The following is an 18,805-nucleotide window of genomic DNA, read 5'->3' on the forward strand; positions in this document are numbered from 1 at the left end:
TGGAACCTTGATGCACGGAAACCCATGGCAAAGGATGGTGTTTTTTTTTTCCAAAACGGAGAACAAGCGATTTTCTTTAAAGTATGTACAGCTACGCTGCTTGAATATACAATTTTACCGAACAATGACGAGTGGTTTGTCGGCACAATGTAGGGGGGCGAGAAGTAACGTGTACCGCCATGTGGCGACGGGCTCCATTACTTGATAGCTGCTGAGAGGTTTTGTGTATAAAACACATGCGGTGGTTATCAGCTCCCTCTCGTGGGTCTAATAGGTATTTTATTCGTTCTGTAATTGGATAGCGCTTTTCTGGTGCAATTTGAAATTTATAATCTACAACAGCTAACTAAATTAATTTGACTTTTCACATTACTCTAAGACACCACCCAAGTAACATTTAAAGATTTAGTATGCTTTATAAGAGGTTTTCATGACCAGTTGCTAATAAAATTAAGAACTACACCAAACCTCTTCAAAACATTTTAAAGATATGCTTCCGGCTGCATGGACCACTCTAAAAGAGGTTGTTCGATAAACAACAAACTCCATGGCTGGCGACTGGAAAATAATGCTTCTTATTTTACTACATAGTGATGGTTTATATTGAAAATGAAGCATTATTTTTGTAGATGATGTGATAAAAATGCATGCGCAACAAAATTTATTGTGAATATTGGGCTTATAGAAGCTTAAAATCCACGCACTTCGAAAGTATCAAAAATTTACATGAAAATAAAAAAATTAATAATTTTTCAAATTTTTCAAAATAGGGTTTCTTACCCCATTCCCGACTTAACATGCGTACGACTGCATTATTTATTAATGACAGGAACAACTTTTCCTGAATTTTGTGGGCCGTATTCTTGCTAAACATCTTTTAAAAAAGCTTTTATTTGATTTCAAATAACGAGGTGCAGCACGTATTTTAGTCAAAGCGATTGCTTACTTAAATTCAATTCCTGGCATAAGCGATTTTCACTCATCTCTCATCATCGAAATCTCTCATACGACATAAACAAAAATATGCACTTTCGACAACCACGTGATGGTGTATTCATCTTGGACTGGGCATTATGCCATCGTTAAACGGGTGAATATTCATTCATCTGCAAACATGTTAAGGGGTACGCGTCTTAATACACGCTGGAGGTAGTTTACTCATATCCCACATTCTTCCTCTCCTCCCAATGAAAAAGAGAAAAAAAATCCACTAGTATGGGCTGCCTAGCAAAAGGGTGAATTCTAAACGATGGACTTTCAACTGGGTAGGTGTATTGATTTCAATTCACTTACTAAGAGTTAAACTTTCAACTATTTTCACGCCTAAGTTAGTTGAACGAGGGTGTTTAGACGTTCAATTTGCGCCAATTAATTAAGTCAATTCATATGCCCAATCTAATCTAAGCATTACATCTGATTTCCTCACATACATATCCTGTGATTTTCTAAAACCGCAAACAACTTTTCAATGATTTTCAAACCATGTACCGTCAACTGGGGGGAAGATGATCATTTTTAAGACAAAACATGCAATAACAATGTGTGTTTACATTTCAAATCGAAACAAATATTTTCAAAACATGTACTGCTATACGTTGCAATAATCAACAACTTTAGTTTTCTGAAATGCGTTCGCATTTATTAAAATAAATTAAATTATCACACATTTTTTTAATAATCTGGTTTGGGGTGAAGTTGATCAAGACAGCTCTACTAAAATCATTATGACCTAGTAGTCAAAATACACTAGGTTATTAGTATGAATGTTGAATTTACTACGTAAAGAAGTCTAAGATGTCAATATTTGAAACGAAAATAGCGTAATTTATGACTATCTCTCTCTTTCTTCCACAAAATACATTTTTTATGATTATAATCTATCTATTCTATTTCTACCTAGCGGTAACATTACTTGAACGGAGAATATTGTTGACTACCGTTTCAGAAAAAAAATTTGGCACTTTTGACTGACACATCAAATGATCATCTTCACCTCAATGATCATCTTCCCCCCAGTTGACGGTACATGGTTTTTTAAATTGACGAACTATTCAACGGTGGTCTCCCAAGAACAAACATTAGCTTAAATCGATGACCCTCCTTGCTTTCAAACCACCTAACTTTTTTTCTTTGGTGGTGTTCCAGAAAGCTCTCCCCCACCATCTATAATACACAATATTTGAGTCGGATACTCACTACCGTACCGCTTATACTAATGACAGGTTTATGATATAAGTACCATGGTATTTATACCATGTAGTGCGTGGATACTGGGGCCATTCGGTTTGACCTATGCTGCTGCTATAAAGAAGGCGTCTCTCTGTCCGGTCTAGAAAATCTTCTGGGTGATTTTTTTGACTTCCCTGGGCATACGAGTCATCTTGTTAGCTTCATGAAACACGAATGCAAAATTGGCAACTTGCCTTAGATACCTTTTACCAATTTAATACCAACTTCAACATTCTGTAAAAACTTACCAATTCTATTGAAATTAATCAATGTTCAATAGGCCATCACTATGTAACTGTCACCTCTCTGTCTCCATTGGAATTGAAGCATTTCACACTTCATCGTTTTGTACACCTTTTCAATTGCTTCTATTTACCTGGTCTACCAAATGAACTCAACATTTTGTCGTGGTACTGCGGGGATTGAGAGGTATTCGCGGGCTCTAGAAGCAACACTAACTGCACACGTCTTTTCCTAATTGTAATGTAATTTAAACCAGTTCTTTCAATTACTTACTCATCTGAAACCTGTCTCGTCAACATACTCGTGCATGCATTTTTATCCTTTATCAATTCAAGCTCATTATTTAAACTCCCGCAATCATCTTTCTCAATGACGGAGTTCTATGAAACTATCTGACCAGTGTCTACCTTGATTAATCACGACAACACTATTACATGTACGCATGCATATCACATAGCCACTCTTCTCTGATATGTAAAAATTTCCGTTTGATAGTAGAATTTGCATATCTCATTATAACCATCCTCATATGAGTCCAAACCTGTGGCAAGAAAATTTTAGACCAAACTTCCCATTTGACCTCACTTAATTTCTTAACGTGCATCCCGCCTCGTTGAACAAATACCTCGCACAGAAGTCTCAATCTGTGCCCTATAATATTCCACCAGACGTCCCGCCTGATACGATATGCAATATCATTGCATGCTGCTCACAGAAGTCCCAGCCCGTGGCAAAGAATTCCATCACCAGCAACATTATCTGGCAGCTTGGAATCTTTCATCAAATGGCCCGTCTGATGAACTTCAGCAACTTAACAAAAAACTTATGCATGAACTATGCATGAACCGCATAAGTTTCTTTACATTTGTTAATTTGTGTTCTACTCACCAATAAATTTCAATATTCTTCAGGTTACCGGTCGATCATTGGTTTATTGTCTGTACAAGTGTACAATAAATCCTGGCACGGATCGCCAAATGTGGAACCGAGAAAATATCCGTCAGCCAAATTACCGTCCAATTGTGCGGCTGCTGTTGGAACCTACGTCCTATTATGCGTCGGATGGTTGGCTTTTGGGGGCAGCAGGGACTATGTCCAAGGGCTTGACGATTCCTCCCCAGGCCATCTGCGAGTTATAGCGCCTGCCTAGGATGTGGTGGGGTTTGACAGTGGGCCCTGTTAAACCTCTATAAAAAGCTGCATGAATCCGCAAGTAGGCTCCGCCAAAGCGACCGTATGCCGCTCAAAGCGCACAAGCCCAAGTCCTGATGTTAGGTGGGACGCTAAACAGCCCTGACACGACGGCCCTCCGACGAGACAGGAGGTTTGCGCAGGCCCAATAAGCCGCCTTTAAAAATAACTATTACGAACAACATAGAAGATAATACGACTCGATACAATCGGCAACGACCTAGGCGACGAATAAAGGATCACGATTGGAAGATTGGAACATGGAACTGCAAGTCGCTTAGCTTCGCAGGCTGCGACAGGACAATCTACGATGAATTACATCCCCACATTCGATGTAGTAGCGCTGCAGGAAATCTGCTGGACAGGACAGAAAGTGTGGAAAAGCGGGCATCAAGCGGCTACCTTCTAACAAAGCTGTGGCACCACCAACGAGCTGAAAACCGGCTTCATAGTGCTGGGTAAGATGCGCCAACGCGTGATTAGGTGGCAGCCAATCAACGCAAGGATGTGCAAGCTGAGGATAAAAGGCCGTTTCTTCAACTATAGCATCATCAACGTGCACTGCCCACACGAAGGGCGATCCGACGACGAGAAAGAAGCGTTCTATGCGCAGCTGGAGCAGACATACGATGGATGCCCACTGCGGGACGTCAAAATTGTCATCGGTGACATGAACGCTCAGGTAGGAAGGGAGGAAATGTATAGACCGGTCATCGGACCGGATAGTCTGCATACCGTATCGAACGACAACGGCCAACGATGCATAAACTTTGCAGCCTTCCGCGGAATGGTAGTCCGAAGCACTTTCTTTCCCCGCAAAAATATTCACAAGGCCACATGGAAATCACCTAATCAAGTAACGGAAAACCAAATCGACCACGTTCTAATCGACGGCAAATTCTTCTCCGACATCACGAACGTACGCACTTACCGCAGTGCGAATATTGAATCCGACCACTACCTCGTTGCAGTATGCCTGCGCTCAAAACTCTCGACGGTGATCAACACGCGTCGGAGTCGTCCGCCGTGGCTAAACATTGGGCGGCTACAAGACGGTAGACTAGCCCAAGACTACGCGCAGCAGCTGGAAGTGGCACTCCCAACGGAAGAGCAGCTAGGCGCAGCATCTCTTGAAGATGGCTGGAGAGATATTCGATCCGCCATTGGAAGCACCGCAACCGCTGCATTAGGCACGGTGGCTCCGGATCAGAGAAACGACTGGTATGACGGCGAATGTGAGCAGTTAGTTGAGGAGAAGAATGCAGCATGGGCGAGATTTCTGCAACACCGTACGAGGGCGAACGAGGCACGATACAAACGGGCGCGGAACAGTCAAAACTCGATTTTCCGGAGGAAAAAGTGCCAGCAAGAAGATCGAGACCGTGAAGAGACGGAGGAACTGTACCGCGCTAATAACGCACGAAAGTTCTATGAGAGGTTGAACCATTCACGTAAGGGCCACGTGTCACAGCCCGATATGTGTAAGGACATAAACGGGAACCTTCTTACAAACGAGCGTGAGGTGATCCAAAGGTGGCGGCAGCACTACGAAGAGCACCTGAATGGCGATATGGCAGACAACGGTGGCGGTATGGTAATGAGCCTAGGAGCACGCGCGCAGGACATGCGACTTCCGGCTCCGAATCTCCAAGAAATCCAGGAGGAGATCAGCCGGCTGAAAAACAACAAAGCCCCTGGAGTTGACCAACTACCAGGAGAGCTGTTTAAACACGGTGGTGAGGCACTGGCTAGAGCGTTGCACTGGGTGATTACCAAGGTTTGGGAGGATGAGGTTCTGCCGCAGGAGTGGATGGAAGGTGTCGTGTGTCCCATCTACAAAAAGGGCGATAAGCTGGATTGTAGCAACTACCGCGCAATCACATTGCTGAACGCCGCCTACAAGGTACTCTCCCAAATTTTATGCCGCCGACTAACACCAATTGCAGTACACCGTGGGGCAGTACCAGGCGGGATTTATGGGTGAACGCTCTACCACAGACCAGGTGTTCGCCATTCGTCAGGTATTGCAGAAATTCCGCGAATACAACGTGCCCACACATCATCTATTTATCGACTTCAAAGCCGCATATGATACAATCGATTGGGACCAGCTATGGCAGCTAATGCACGAAAACGGATTTCCGGATAAACTGATACGGTTGATCAAGGCGACGATGGATCGGGTGATGTGCGTAGTTCGAGTTTCAGGGGTATTCTCGAGTCCCTTCGAAACGCGTAGAGGGTTACGGCAAGGTGATGGCCTTTCGTGTCTGCTATTCAACATCGCTTTGGAGGGAGTAATACGAAGGGCAGGGATTGACACGAGTGGTACGATTTTCACGAAGTCCGTCCACCCTAGCAGTACACATGTTCCACATGGGTTACTGCAACTCATATGTGACTGAATTCAGTCACAATCAAGTTGATGCAACCATTTTTGTCTGACTTGTGCTGTTCGGGCAGTTATTTGGTTTCGCCGACGACATTGATATCATGGCACGTAACTTTGAGAGGATGGAGGAAGCCTACATCAGACTTAAAAGCGAAGCTAAACGGATCGGACTAGTCATCAACACGTCGAAGACGAAGTACATGATAGGAAGAGGCTCAAGAGAGGTCAATGTAAGCCACCCACCACGAGTTTCTATCGGTGGTGACGAAATCGAGGTGGTAGAAGAATTTGTGTAATTGGGCTCACTGGTGACCACCGATAACGATACCTGCAGAGACATTCGGAGGCGCATAGTGGCTGGAAATCGTACGTACTTTGGACTCCGTAAGACGCTCCGATCGAATAGAGTTCGCCGCCGTACCAAACTGACTATCTACAAAACGCTTATAAGACCGGTAGTCCTCTACGGACACGAGACCTGGACGATGCTCGTGGAGGACCAACGCGCACTTGGAGTTTTCGAAAGGAAAGTGCTGCGTACCATCTATGGTGGGGTGCAGATGGCGGACGGTACGTGGAGGAGGCATCCATCCGATGGAGGAGAACCATCCATCGTTCACACCGCGAAAATCGGAAGACTGCGGTGGGCCGGGCACGTAGCCAGAATGTCGGACAGTAATCCGGTGAAAATGGTTCTCGACAACGATCCGACGGGAACAAGAAGGCGAGGTGCACAGCGGGCAAGGTGGATCGATCAGGTGGAGGACGATTCTCGAACCCTCCGCAGACTGCGTGGTTGGCGAAGTGCAGCCATGGACCGAGCTGAATGGAGAAGACTTTTATGTGCAGCACAGGCCACTCCGGCCATAGTCTGATAATAAATAAATAAATGGTTGGTCGCCGAAAAAGGAAGAGTCATGGCTTGTTATGCGCTGATCGCCTATCGTTGAAGGACTGACATCGTTAAGGTTCTCTCAAATAAAATAGATGTCGCCGTCGCGGCGATGAAATCGCTTAGGTCTGGGGGAGCCTTTAAACGAGTGAATATTCATTCTAAATACACGCTGGAGGTATTTTACTCATATCCCACAGTAGGCCCATATACAGAACGGGCAAGTATTGTATAGAATGCATCTCCAATAAATTTTCAATCAAAACGATATTAAAAACCAATAAGAAATACCTACATGTATAATAAAAAAAAATGCATATCAATCAGGTACATTCCACAACAAATTATTGCATATCATTCGGAAACTCGGCCGTACGAAAGATTCGATTTTGTTCCGGTTTAGATTTAGTCTTTTTCCCAATGACATGGAGAAATAAATCTGGAACGGCCTTTTGTTTGAGATTTGAAATCAATCTACTAGGCAATTTGAGTCACTTGAGGCGAATCGCGTTAGAATCGCGTCCAATTTAAAAGCTACATAACGCTTTCAGGAACACATAACTCCAAAAGCAAACGACAGGCAAACCCGAAAAGCAGTTTTTCACCTTTGCTGAATTGCAACGTACACGAAAAAATGGGTTTCAGATGTGCTTATCGCCCATATATTTACATTTGTGAGAGCAAAAACGAGAGGTGACGGCCATTGTGACAGCCATTTTTGGACTCTGTCGTAATTCACCTTAACTTTGATTTTACTAGAAATTAAAAATTAGCGGCGCTCCAGATTCCGATAAGAGGCACACCGATGCAAAAATATCGTTGACACCTTTACCTTTCATTCGGTGGCAATTCGGTTATGCAATGAACGTTGAAGACAGCGCTATGGCGCTGTGGTCCCAAATGGTCTTTATCGCTCAATGTACTTACAGTTTTTGTCATTATTCAAAAATAGGTAAGCAAATGAGTGCGCTACTTAATAAAATATGAGGGTTGCCTTACGCGATGCAATTGTCGCTGTCACTGGGCGCCTGACGTTGATGCGAATCGCTGCTTGCGTGATTCCATTGATGCTTGTTCACTTTTTCAACAGCCCGAGGTGTTCGTTGTGGGGAAAGTTCGTAATTGGCTTCATTTCGCAATCACTTTGCTTAATGGTAACATGCTGCATGATGCTTCCACCCTCGTCCGTTGCAGCTCATACGCCGTAATCTGCCTAAGTATCGCCTCTGAATGGTATAAGAAGTCAATAAACATAAAATGTTTCGCTTTCCCGATCCTGCCCGAAGCCAAGAGGATTAACAAGCAGCATCAATGCAGCAGCGGGCTTGTAAACACATTCCAAAACTCGGTCAAATTGTCGGATTTTTTTTTTATATCCAAACCCAACGCTTCTTCCGTGTTCAGTTTTAAATGGGCTCATGTTCCGGCGAAATGTTATTTGTAGGGAAATTCGGTGCCGTACGCGGACACCCTCGCATCACCCGTTTCACACAGCGGAAAGCTAGGTGGAATCGATCCGGATGTAAGGAAATTTATTTTTATTGCAAATTAAAAATTGGATCAATAAATTTACATACGACGTATAGTTGGCGCCGAAGCGGAGAGAGAAGTGCAGATGGTGGAATTTCCGTTTCTGACGCCGCGCCAGTATCCGGTTTGAAAGGAACCAAAAATCATACTACATTGAATGGGTTTGTGGGCATGTGTTTTGGGAATTCAGGCTTCCAAAGCTATCATGACTATTTACTATTTACGCAGTATTTACACAATGGACCTCTCTTCAAAACAAGTGACAGTGACAGTGAAAGGGATTCTACTAAGTACCTACATACTCAACTAATTTTATGTAGCGGGAAAGCTTCAAAGGCTTGCAAACGATTATGCCAAAAAACCTGAAAAAATGTGAACATTTATTCGATTAGTCATCTTTCTTTAAATTATTTAAAAACTTTATAAACAAGGATGACTCTTAAAATGAAAAATCCTGATGCACACCTGCGTCCTTTTAACGCCGTGTGCACACCGCGTCGAAAAGCATATAGTCATAATGTTACAAAATCGGAACAAAAAAAAAATCACGGACATGGACTACACATTTGATAATTGTAATTTCGGTCCGTATATTTCTGAACGATGCTCTTTCGATTGCTTCCAAAAATAAGATGGGGCTAAAATTGAAATTCAAACGCAAAGTATGTGCCTACACGCTCGATCGTTTCCACCAATAGAAAACTACAATCCTGCAGGATAGAGGTACGTCAACGGTGGTGGTGGTACGTGGTACCTAAACGTAAAACGTGTTTCACTCTTGCATTTTTCCATTTTTATTTTTCTACTTCTATTTTGCTGGGTGGATGAGCCTCTGCCAAACTGTAATCGATTTCGGCAGGTTCGATCCACAGCCAGCCAGCCTTCGCCGTGCGATGGCTGTATCGAACTATTTACTGAATTGAATTCCAATTTGTTTGAAAGAGGTTCCCTTTTGTATTTGGTTAGTACCTGCGTTACGGTATGGATGAATTCAAACGATTATTTTAATGGATATTGAAGGGACACTACTTTTAGCAGGTATTTCTAGAGAATATACATAGTATACAAATCGGTGTCTATTGGGGTGCTCTATTGTTGACTCTCAACTTTTATGCATATTTGTAATTCTTCGGTTCTTGATTGCAGCGAGAACGTATTTTTATTGGACTATATACATAATACAAAGCCCATTCGGTTTTAGCACGTCTGTATGTGTGTGTTACCCAAAACACGACGCAAATGTACAGATCGGAAGGAAAGTGTTCATTGGAACAGTCATTTGAATGGAGAGCCTTCACGCAACTACCGGTGACAACTATTTTGCAAGTAAGAACATTCGAAAGCACACCTGGAGATACCCAAATGACGATACGTGTTGTCAAATCGATCATTGTAAAGTGTGGTTCTTACACTTTAACTAATACGTTGGAGAAGGACTTTCTCTTAAGGCAAATCAGTAACCCTAACTCAGGAGGACTCAGAAGGTAACCACCAGTTAGGGCCGAGAAGACTATTCGAGTTCGATCTTTAATCAACGATTGTTGTCTTTATTGATTCTTCTGGGACTTATATAAGTTCACAAAATTATTCATGTTCTATATCTTAAGTGTGTAAGAGGAGACGACTGGGTGACTGTCCTAAAATGTGTTTTACTGCATCAGTACAATTCGGCGCACTTACTGGACCTACCAGGTTGTGTAATTTGAAACCTTTCGTTTCGACTGTGCTTGGGTACGCAGCGCATGGGTAGAGGTAAGAAAAAAACCCAGATTAATCCACCTAGCGGTGATGGTGCCTTTCTCGACCTTCGTAAAATGTGTGTGCTTGAAAAAAGATGAGCTAGTGGCTAGGAGTAAAAAAGACAAATTTCTTTGTCCGTTCTATGAAAATCAGATTATGTATGGCAAAGATATTGTAGATCCAGTTGAAAACCGAAAATCATATTTTGTCCCATTTCCGGATGTCGCAACTGCATCGCGAGTGGTGCCCGACTATGGCACAGTTGCGCACTACTCGCGATGCAGTTGCAACATCCGGAAATGCGAGAAAATGCGATTTCGCGGGACCTCGGTTCGGTTTTCAGCTTGATCTACAATATGCTAATAAGAATTTCAACATTTTTGTTTCCTTTTCCAATCTTTTTGACGTACATAACCCTGTTTTATTTCACCCAGTCATATATTTTAAGGATATCACTTTTGGATGTTAGTTGAACTGAAGCTCCGACTACACAAAAAAAAACGAAAATGTCATTCCCATCACGCGAGCGGAGGGCAATATTTGTTATGATATAAATCTCATGACCGTCTTTCTGCCAAACTCCCGTATGAAGTGGGAGAGACAGAGACATCATCTCAGTTCGTCGAGCTGAATCGATTGGTATATAACACTATGGGTCTCCAGGCCTTCTGTAAAAGTTTGGTTTTTGGAGCGAACATACAGCCTTTTCGTATAAAAAGGCTAAAATGGCGTTTCGGCCATAACTTCCGATCCCATAGTCCGATCTAGCCAATTTTCAATAGGAAACAATGGGACAAGATTCTGCGTCGAATGCAACTTGTTTCGTGTGAATCGATTAAGGTTAGGTGTCCGAAAAATAGGTGACATTTTTTGTGATTTTTATGAAAAAAGGTATTTTGGTCATAACTTCCAATCCCATAGTCCGACCTGTCCAATTTTCAATAGGAAACAATGGGAAAGGATTTTGCGTCAAATGCAATTTGTTGCGAGCAAATCGGTTGAGAATAAGTGCCTGAAAAATGAGTGACATTTCTTACGCAATATTTTCGTATGAATTTGTATTTTGGCCATAACTCTCGATCCCATAGTCCGATCTGGGCAATTTCAAATAGGAAATAATGGGACAGGATTCTGCGTCGAATGCAACTTGTTGCGAGCAAATCGGTTGAGGATAAGTGCCCGAAAAATGAGTGACATTTTTTACACGATTTTTTCGTATGATGCTGTGTTTTGTCCATAACTTTTGATCCCATAGTCCGATCTTGCCAATTTCAAATAGGAAACAATCGGACAGGATTTTGCGTCGAATGCAACTTGTTGCGAGCAAATCGGTTGAGGATAAGTACCCGAAAAATGAGTGACATTTTTTACGCGATTTTTTCGTATGATTTTGTATTTTGGCCATAACTTTCGATCCCATAGTCCGATCTGGGCAATTTCAAATAGGAAACAATGGGACAGGATTCTGCGTCGAATGCAACTTGTTGCGAGCAAATCGGTTGAGGATAAGTGCCCGAAAAATGAGTGACATTTTTTACACGATTTTTTCGTATGATGCTGTGTTTTGTCCATAACTTTTGATCCCATAGTCCGATCTTGCCAATTTCAAATAGGAAACAATCGGACAGGATTTTGCGTCGAATGCAACTTGTTGCGAGCAAATCGGTTGAGGATAAGTACCCGAAAAATGAGTGACATTTTTTACGCGATTTTTTTGTATGAATTTGTATTTTGGCCATAACTTTCGATCCCATAGTCCGATCTGGCCAATTTCAAATAGGAAACAATGGGACAGGATTCTGCGTCAAATGCAACTTATTGCGAGCAAATCGGTTGAGGATAAGTGCCCGAAAAATGAGTAACATTTTTTACACGATTTTTTCGTATGATTTTGTGTTTTGGCCATAACTTTTGATCCCATAGTCCGATCTTCAAATAGGAAACAATGGGACAGGATTCTGCGTCGAATGCAACTTGTTGCGAGCAAATCGGTTGAGGATAAGTGCCCGAAAAATGAGTGACATTTTTTACACGATTTTTTTGTATGATGCTGTGTTTTGTCCATAACTTTTGATCCCATAGTCCGATCTTGCCAATTTCAAATAGGAAACAATCGGACAGGATTTTGCGTCGAATGCAACTTGTTGCGAGCAAATCAGTTGAGGATAAGTACCCGAAAATGGTGACATTTTTTACGCGATTTTTCGTATGATTTTGTATTTTGGCCATAACTTTCGATCCCATAGTCCGATCTGGGCAATTTCAAATAGGAAATAATGGGACAGGATTCTGCGTCGAATGCAACTTGTTTGCGAGCAAATCAGTTGAGGATAAGTGTCCGAAAAATGAGTGACATTTTTACGCGATTTTTTTGTATGAATTTGTATTTTGGCCATAACTTTCGATCCCATAGTCCGATCTGGCCAATTTCAGATAGGAAATAATGGGACAGGATTCTGCGTCGAATGCAACTTGTTGCGAGCAAATCGGTTGAGGATAAGTGCCCGAAAAATGAGTGACATTTTTTACACGATTTTTTCGTATGATGCTGTGTTTTGTCCATAACTTTTGATCCCATAGTCCGATCTGGCCAATTTCAAATAGGAAACAATCGGACAGGATTTTGCGTCGAATGCAACTTGTTGCGAGCAAATCGGTTGAGGATAAGTGCCCGAAAAATGAGTGACATTTTTCACGCGATTTTTTCGTATGATTTTGTATTTTGGCCATAACTCTCGATCCCATAGTCCGATGTGGCCAATTTCAAATAGGAAACAATCAGACAGGATTCTGCGTCGAATGCAACTTGTTGCAAACAAATCGGTTGAGGATAAGTGCCCGAAGAATGAGTGACATTTTTTGCGATTTTTCAAATGAATTTGTATTTTGGCCATAACTCTCGATCCCATAGTCCGATCTGGCCAATTTCAAATAGGAAATAATGGGACAGGATTCTGCGTCGAATGCAACTTGTTGCGAGCAAATCAGTTGAGGATAAGTGCTAAAAATGAGTGACATTTTGTTGAGTAGTTTTGCGCACACACACACACAGATACACACACACACACACACACACACACACAGACATCACCTCGATTCGTCGAACTGAGTCGATTGGTATTTAACACTATGGGTCTCCGGGCCTTCTATAAAAAGTTTGTTTTTGGAGCGATCATATAGCCTTTACCGTATACTTAGTATACGAGAAAGGCAAAAAGGGAGAATAGCGATGAATTTGTTGACACATATGGTTGTAATTATTATGTTATGCATTTTTGAGTACATTGCTCGGTGCAAGGCGGATGGCCTTTGGATTTGTTTATCATTTATGATTTCGGTTTATCAGTGGTTCGCAAACGCATGCCACACCTTCCCGCTTTTAGAAGAATAATGTAACGAAATGAAATGAAGTGGTATTATTCTATCATGTCTTTCTCCAGTTGTCTCTGTGTTACAATTTTTTGTTTTTTTTTTTTTGATTACAATTTCAAAATTATTTGGGTACTTCTACTTAAAATTTAATGCCGAATTTCTCACGTCTAACTCGGGGTTAGACTTTTGACCTATCTCTTTTTTCACTTATTTTTTCCGTTTATTATTTTTTTAGAGATTAGGCTCGGATGTCTTAGAATAATCACTTTTAAAATTAAATCTATATAGTTAAAGCAGTTTTTTTTTTTTTTTTTTTTACAAATATGAAAAGTAATGCAATCACAAAACAATAACATAAAATTCGTCAGGCTATGATTCTGTTTTTGTGTACAATTTGGGTTTCATTTGTATTTAGATTTCTTATTGTGACATTTGGATGTTTTATGTTAATAATAATAAATGGACCTTTATATACGGGATCTAATTTTCTGCGATTTTCTCTTTTTAACCAAATTTTGTCTCCTATTTGAATTTCTATTGGATTTGAATGTTGTTTTTGACTCGATATTCTCTTTTCTTTGGATTTTTCTAAAAGAAGATTTGCTTTTATAGCTGCTGTTTGTAATTTGAATTGCAGTTCTTTGAAATATGCATCGTAGTTATAGAGTGGATCGACTTTTGTGGTATTCTTAAGTTTTGATGGATAATTTACTTGAGTTCCGAAAACAAGTTCAAATGGTGCAAATGTATGTTCAGTGTGTGGTGTAGTGTTATAGAAAAATGTAAAATATGGTAACCAAGAATCCCAGTCATCGTGTTGTTCATTGATGAATTCCCTAAGATATTCGTTTAAACACCGATGACTTCTTTCGAGGGCGCCTATGGTTTCTGGATGATATGCTGTGGAGAGCTTTTGGTCTATGGTAAGAATGTTACAGATTTGTTGGAATATTTCGTTTTTATATTCAGTTCCCATGTCAGATTTGATTGCTTGTGGACAACCATAAATCAAAATAAAGTTTTCTACTAGAGCTTTAGCTAATGTACTCGCTTGTTTATCTATTATTGGAACTGCGGTTATATATTTTGTTAGGTCACACTGTATAGTTAGTGCGTAACGATTTCCTTTATTTGATCTGGTAAGTGGTCCTACAGTATCAATGGAAATTAATTCGAAAGGTTTAGTAGGAGTAGTTGATTTTTCAAAGATTTCTTTTGTTTTAATCGTATGTTTATTAAGTTTACATGAAGTGCAGTTTTTCACGTATTTGGAAATACTGTCTTTCATATTTTTCCAATAAAAATTTCGCCTTAGTTTTTGTAGTAATTTGTTAATACCTACGTGTCCTCCCGAAGGGGTATCGTGGTTTTCTTTTATCAATTGATTAATTTCTTCCTCATTTTGTATCACCTTTGCTGGTGTGTATATAATAATCGTGACGTCACTTACATTCTCATTGCATGATTGTTTAAATTGTTCCCGGGAAACATAGTTAAATATTGGATCCATTACACTGATCCCAATTTTATTTATTTTTATAGTTTTGGCCATTTCGTTTAATAATTTCATGCATTCATTTAGATAAATCATTCCCTTTTGATGGAATATTTGCCCTTGAGCAATAATTCCTTTCAAGTTTTTTGGTTTTATACTTATGTTTATATGGTCATTCAAAGTTTGAAATGTCAGTTTTGGTAAATTAAAAGCATCAATATTGTTAATGGAGTCATACGCGTGAAGGTGATCAATCTTTTCCGCGTTTGATTTATTAACTGTGGCTTCTTTCGTCATTCGGGATTTAGATCTGGTCTGCATTGGAAGAACTGACATGTTTTTAAGAACTTCAGAATCAATATCTATACGTGAAAGAGCATCGGGCCCTACGTTTTCTCTTCCTTTAACGTATTCGATATCAAAATTGAATTCCTCCAAATCAAGTCTCATTCTTGTTAATTTAGATGACGGATCCTTCATTGAAAATAGATGTACGAGAGGGTTATGGTCAGTTTTGACTGTAAATTTTCGACCGTAAAGGTATGGTCTGAAGTGAGAAATTGACCAATGAATTGCAGTGAGCTCTTGTTCTATTGTTGATTTGTTACTTTCTCCCTTTGTGAATTTTTTACTTGCGTATGCTATGGGTAGCCTGATGCCATTATGTTCCTGTTCTAGTACAGCACCACATGCTATTTTTGATGCATCTGTACTTAAAATAAATGGTTTCCTAAAATCTGGAAATTGAAGGATTTTTGGGCTTAAAAGTTCATTTTTAAGGGTTTCGAATGAGTTTTGGCATTCAGTTGACCAATTGAAAATGGATTTCTTTTTGAGTAATGCGGTTAGTGGAGCTGCTTTGTCTGAAAAATATGGGATAAATCGTCTATAATAATTACAAAATGCAACGAATCTTCTAACTTCATCAGCATTTTGGGGTTTTGGATAATTAAGAATTGATGAATATTTTGATTTATCGGGTTGAATGCCTTCGGCTGAAATATGGTGTCCTAAATATGTTACGTCAGCACAAAAAAATTTACATTTGGCTGGGTTTAGTTTCAAATTGAATTTTCTTAGACTTTGGAATACTTGTTCGAGATTATTCAAATGATGGTTAACGGAGCAGCCGACGACTATTATGTCATCGATATACAGAAACGCACATTCTGGCGGTAGTCCGCTAAGGGCTATCGTCATCATGCGTTGGAAACTGTTAGGAGAGATATTTAGTCCAAAGGGTAAGCGATTGAACTCGTAGTGACCGGAAGTAGTTGAAAATGATGTATATTGTTTTGACTCTTCTTCTAACTCGATTTGGTGAAAACCTGACATAAGGTCGAGCGTTGAAAAGTATTTTGCTCTTCCTAGTTGGTCTAGTATATCGTCAATTCGAGGTAGAGGGAATTTATCTGCGATGATTTTTTTGTTTAACTGACGGAAATCAACTACAAGACGCCATTTTTTATCGTTATTTGCCGATTTTTTGGGGACGAGTAGTACCGGAGCATTGTATGGTGATATTGATGGTTGGATAATTTGTTCGTCTAGCATTTTATTAACTTGTCGGTCTATTTCAGTTCTATGAGCTTCGGGTGTTCTGTAGTTTTTAATGTAAACTGGTGTCGGGTTATTTAAATTAATCTTTTGTTTGTAAAAATTATTGCAAGTTAACGTGTCATTCTGTAATGCAAATATATCATTATATTTGGTGCATAAGTCGTTTAGTTTATCTTTAATGTAACAAGGTGTGTCGTTCAAATTTAACTCTGAAATGCATTTGCTGTTTCGGCTAGGTATGGTTGACTGATTAATTGAAAAAATATTGTAATTTTCAAGAGGTTGTATTTGATTCAAGAGATTTTCACGAATTTTGACAGTGTAGTTTGTCGTGTTAATGAGTTTTATGAGAGGATTTTTGGCATTTATTATTGAGTTAGCACAAAAAACACCAGGTCGTATTTCTTTTGACAAAATAACGTAGTCTCTATGGGGGTCTTGAATGGCAATTTTTCTAAATACTTCACAACGAGGTGGTATCAAAATGTCTTCGTTGAGTTTGTCCTGTATGGGAATTTCGATAAGTTTTGCATTTATGAAGCTTGATAGAGTCCATGTGTCATAGTCTATAATGCAACGGTATTTAGTGAGGAAATCTCGTCCGAGAATTCCGTCGGTGGGTATTGGAAGATTTTCTGGTATAATGTGAAATTGGTGATTTACTTTACATTCGTAAGGTAGCTGTAGAAATATATTGGTTGATCCGAGTGTATCTATTGGTTTTGCCCCCTGTCATAAGACGAGTTTGAACAATCCCATTGAATTCCACCACTTAATTGTATCCTGACAGATACGTATTTCGACCTCAACAGTAAGGCCGTCTTCAGTGTCTTGTACTTGACTCGACTTATTGGTTTTGGTTGTATGCCTGTTATTGAACAAATTTGTTGGTCATCTATGTGTATTGCTTGGTTTAGTTTTGAGGGTTTCAAAACTGAAATTTCTGCTCCTGAATCTATTAAGAAAGTACATTCGGAATGTGTAGCTTCTGTTTTTAAGATCACAAAATTTGATAAGGCTGTAGAGATGTTGAATATTCTTTTCAATGTCTTGGGGATTGCACGTTGGCCAATGCTATTTGATATTGGTTTTGTTGTTGATGCTGATGTTGAATTGCTGTTGTTTGAGCTGGAGGGGGTAGGAATTGTTGGCCCCCAACTATTTGCTGGGGGACCTGCATGTTTCCCGGAGTGTAATAATAAACACCTCGGTTCTCAGGTCCCGAATTGTTGAAATAGCCCCTTCCTCTGTTGTTGAACCGGGAGAAACTTCCACGATTACTGTGGGCCTTTCCTCTGTTCTGGTGAAAATTTCCGCGGTAGTTTTGGAAATTTCCACGGTAGTTTTGAACATTTCCGCGGTAATTTTGGGAACTTCCGCGGTGAAATTGGAAATTTCCACGGTTATTTTGGTAATTATTACGATAGCTGTTAGAGGAGGACGTGGTTCCTCTTTGAGAATTTCTTCCGTGAATCGGGAAAACATTTGCGACGTTGGTTTGCTTTTCGGCTTCGTTTTCGGAAGCTTTTTCCACTGCCTTAGACAAAGCAGTAAATTGTCCAGCTTTAAGCAATAGCTTAGTTTCATCATTTTTTACTCCATTAGTTAGTGCTTTTATGCCAGCACCCGTGGCTAATTTAGTCGCTGTATCCAGTGGAACATTCTCATTAAGGTATGCCCGTTCTAGTTCGAGGGTCAGTTTTTCTATCCCTTGGGTAAATTTTTCGAAAGAATCTCTCTGTTTCAGAGCGTTTAATTTGGCCAATATTGAATTGGGTGTAGCAGTGGTACTACATTTATCTTTAAGTCTGTTTATTATATCATCTATATCTAAAGGATCATCTGTAACAGCAGCCCGTGCTTTTCCTTCCAGCCGCGAAAGAATAGTTTGGATGGCTGCTGCACTGTTTTCGGCATTTACTAATGCTTTACATGCGATCAGAGATGATATGACATTGTTTAGTCGATCTGGATTTCCATCATATGACGGTACCAGCGACGTAATAACTTTAATTATTTCGATAATGCTCGCCATTCTGTCCTGGCGTATCCTATTTTCAATTCTTTTACACCATAAAACCACTTGAGCTACTGATTTTAGATTTCGGGACTTAGCAAATCGGAGTTTTGGAATTATTGTATTGTAAATTTCGCTATACAA

The 18,805-nt window shown here is 40.2% G+C and overlaps 1 protein-coding gene across 1 annotated transcript in view; it reads right to left on the bottom strand.

Moving 5' to 3' along the window:
• Positions 1 to 14,521: 14,521 nt before the first annotated feature.
• Positions 14,522 to 18,805, bottom strand: part of LOC134214305 (myb-like protein P) — a 4,293-nt gene continuing 9 nt past the window's right edge. The window contains exons 1-2 of the mRNA XM_062693716.1: positions 17,492 to 18,805; positions 14,522 to 17,357 (exon numbers count right to left, since the gene is read on the bottom strand). The exon at positions 17,492 to 18,805 is cut by the window's right edge and continues 9 nt beyond it. Of these exons, the coding sequence (XP_062549700.1) occupies positions 17,687 to 18,679 (993 nt within the window). The 5' untranslated portion in view covers positions 18,680 to 18,805 and the 3' untranslated portion in view covers positions 14,522 to 17,357; positions 17,492 to 17,686. The remainder of the gene's footprint in view (positions 17,358 to 17,491) is intronic.

This window comes from Armigeres subalbatus, chromosome 2 (assembly GCF_024139115.2).
Source record: "Armigeres subalbatus isolate Guangzhou_Male chromosome 2, GZ_Asu_2, whole genome shotgun sequence".
Classification (NCBI taxonomy): Eukaryota; Metazoa; Arthropoda; class Insecta; order Diptera; family Culicidae; genus Armigeres; species Armigeres subalbatus.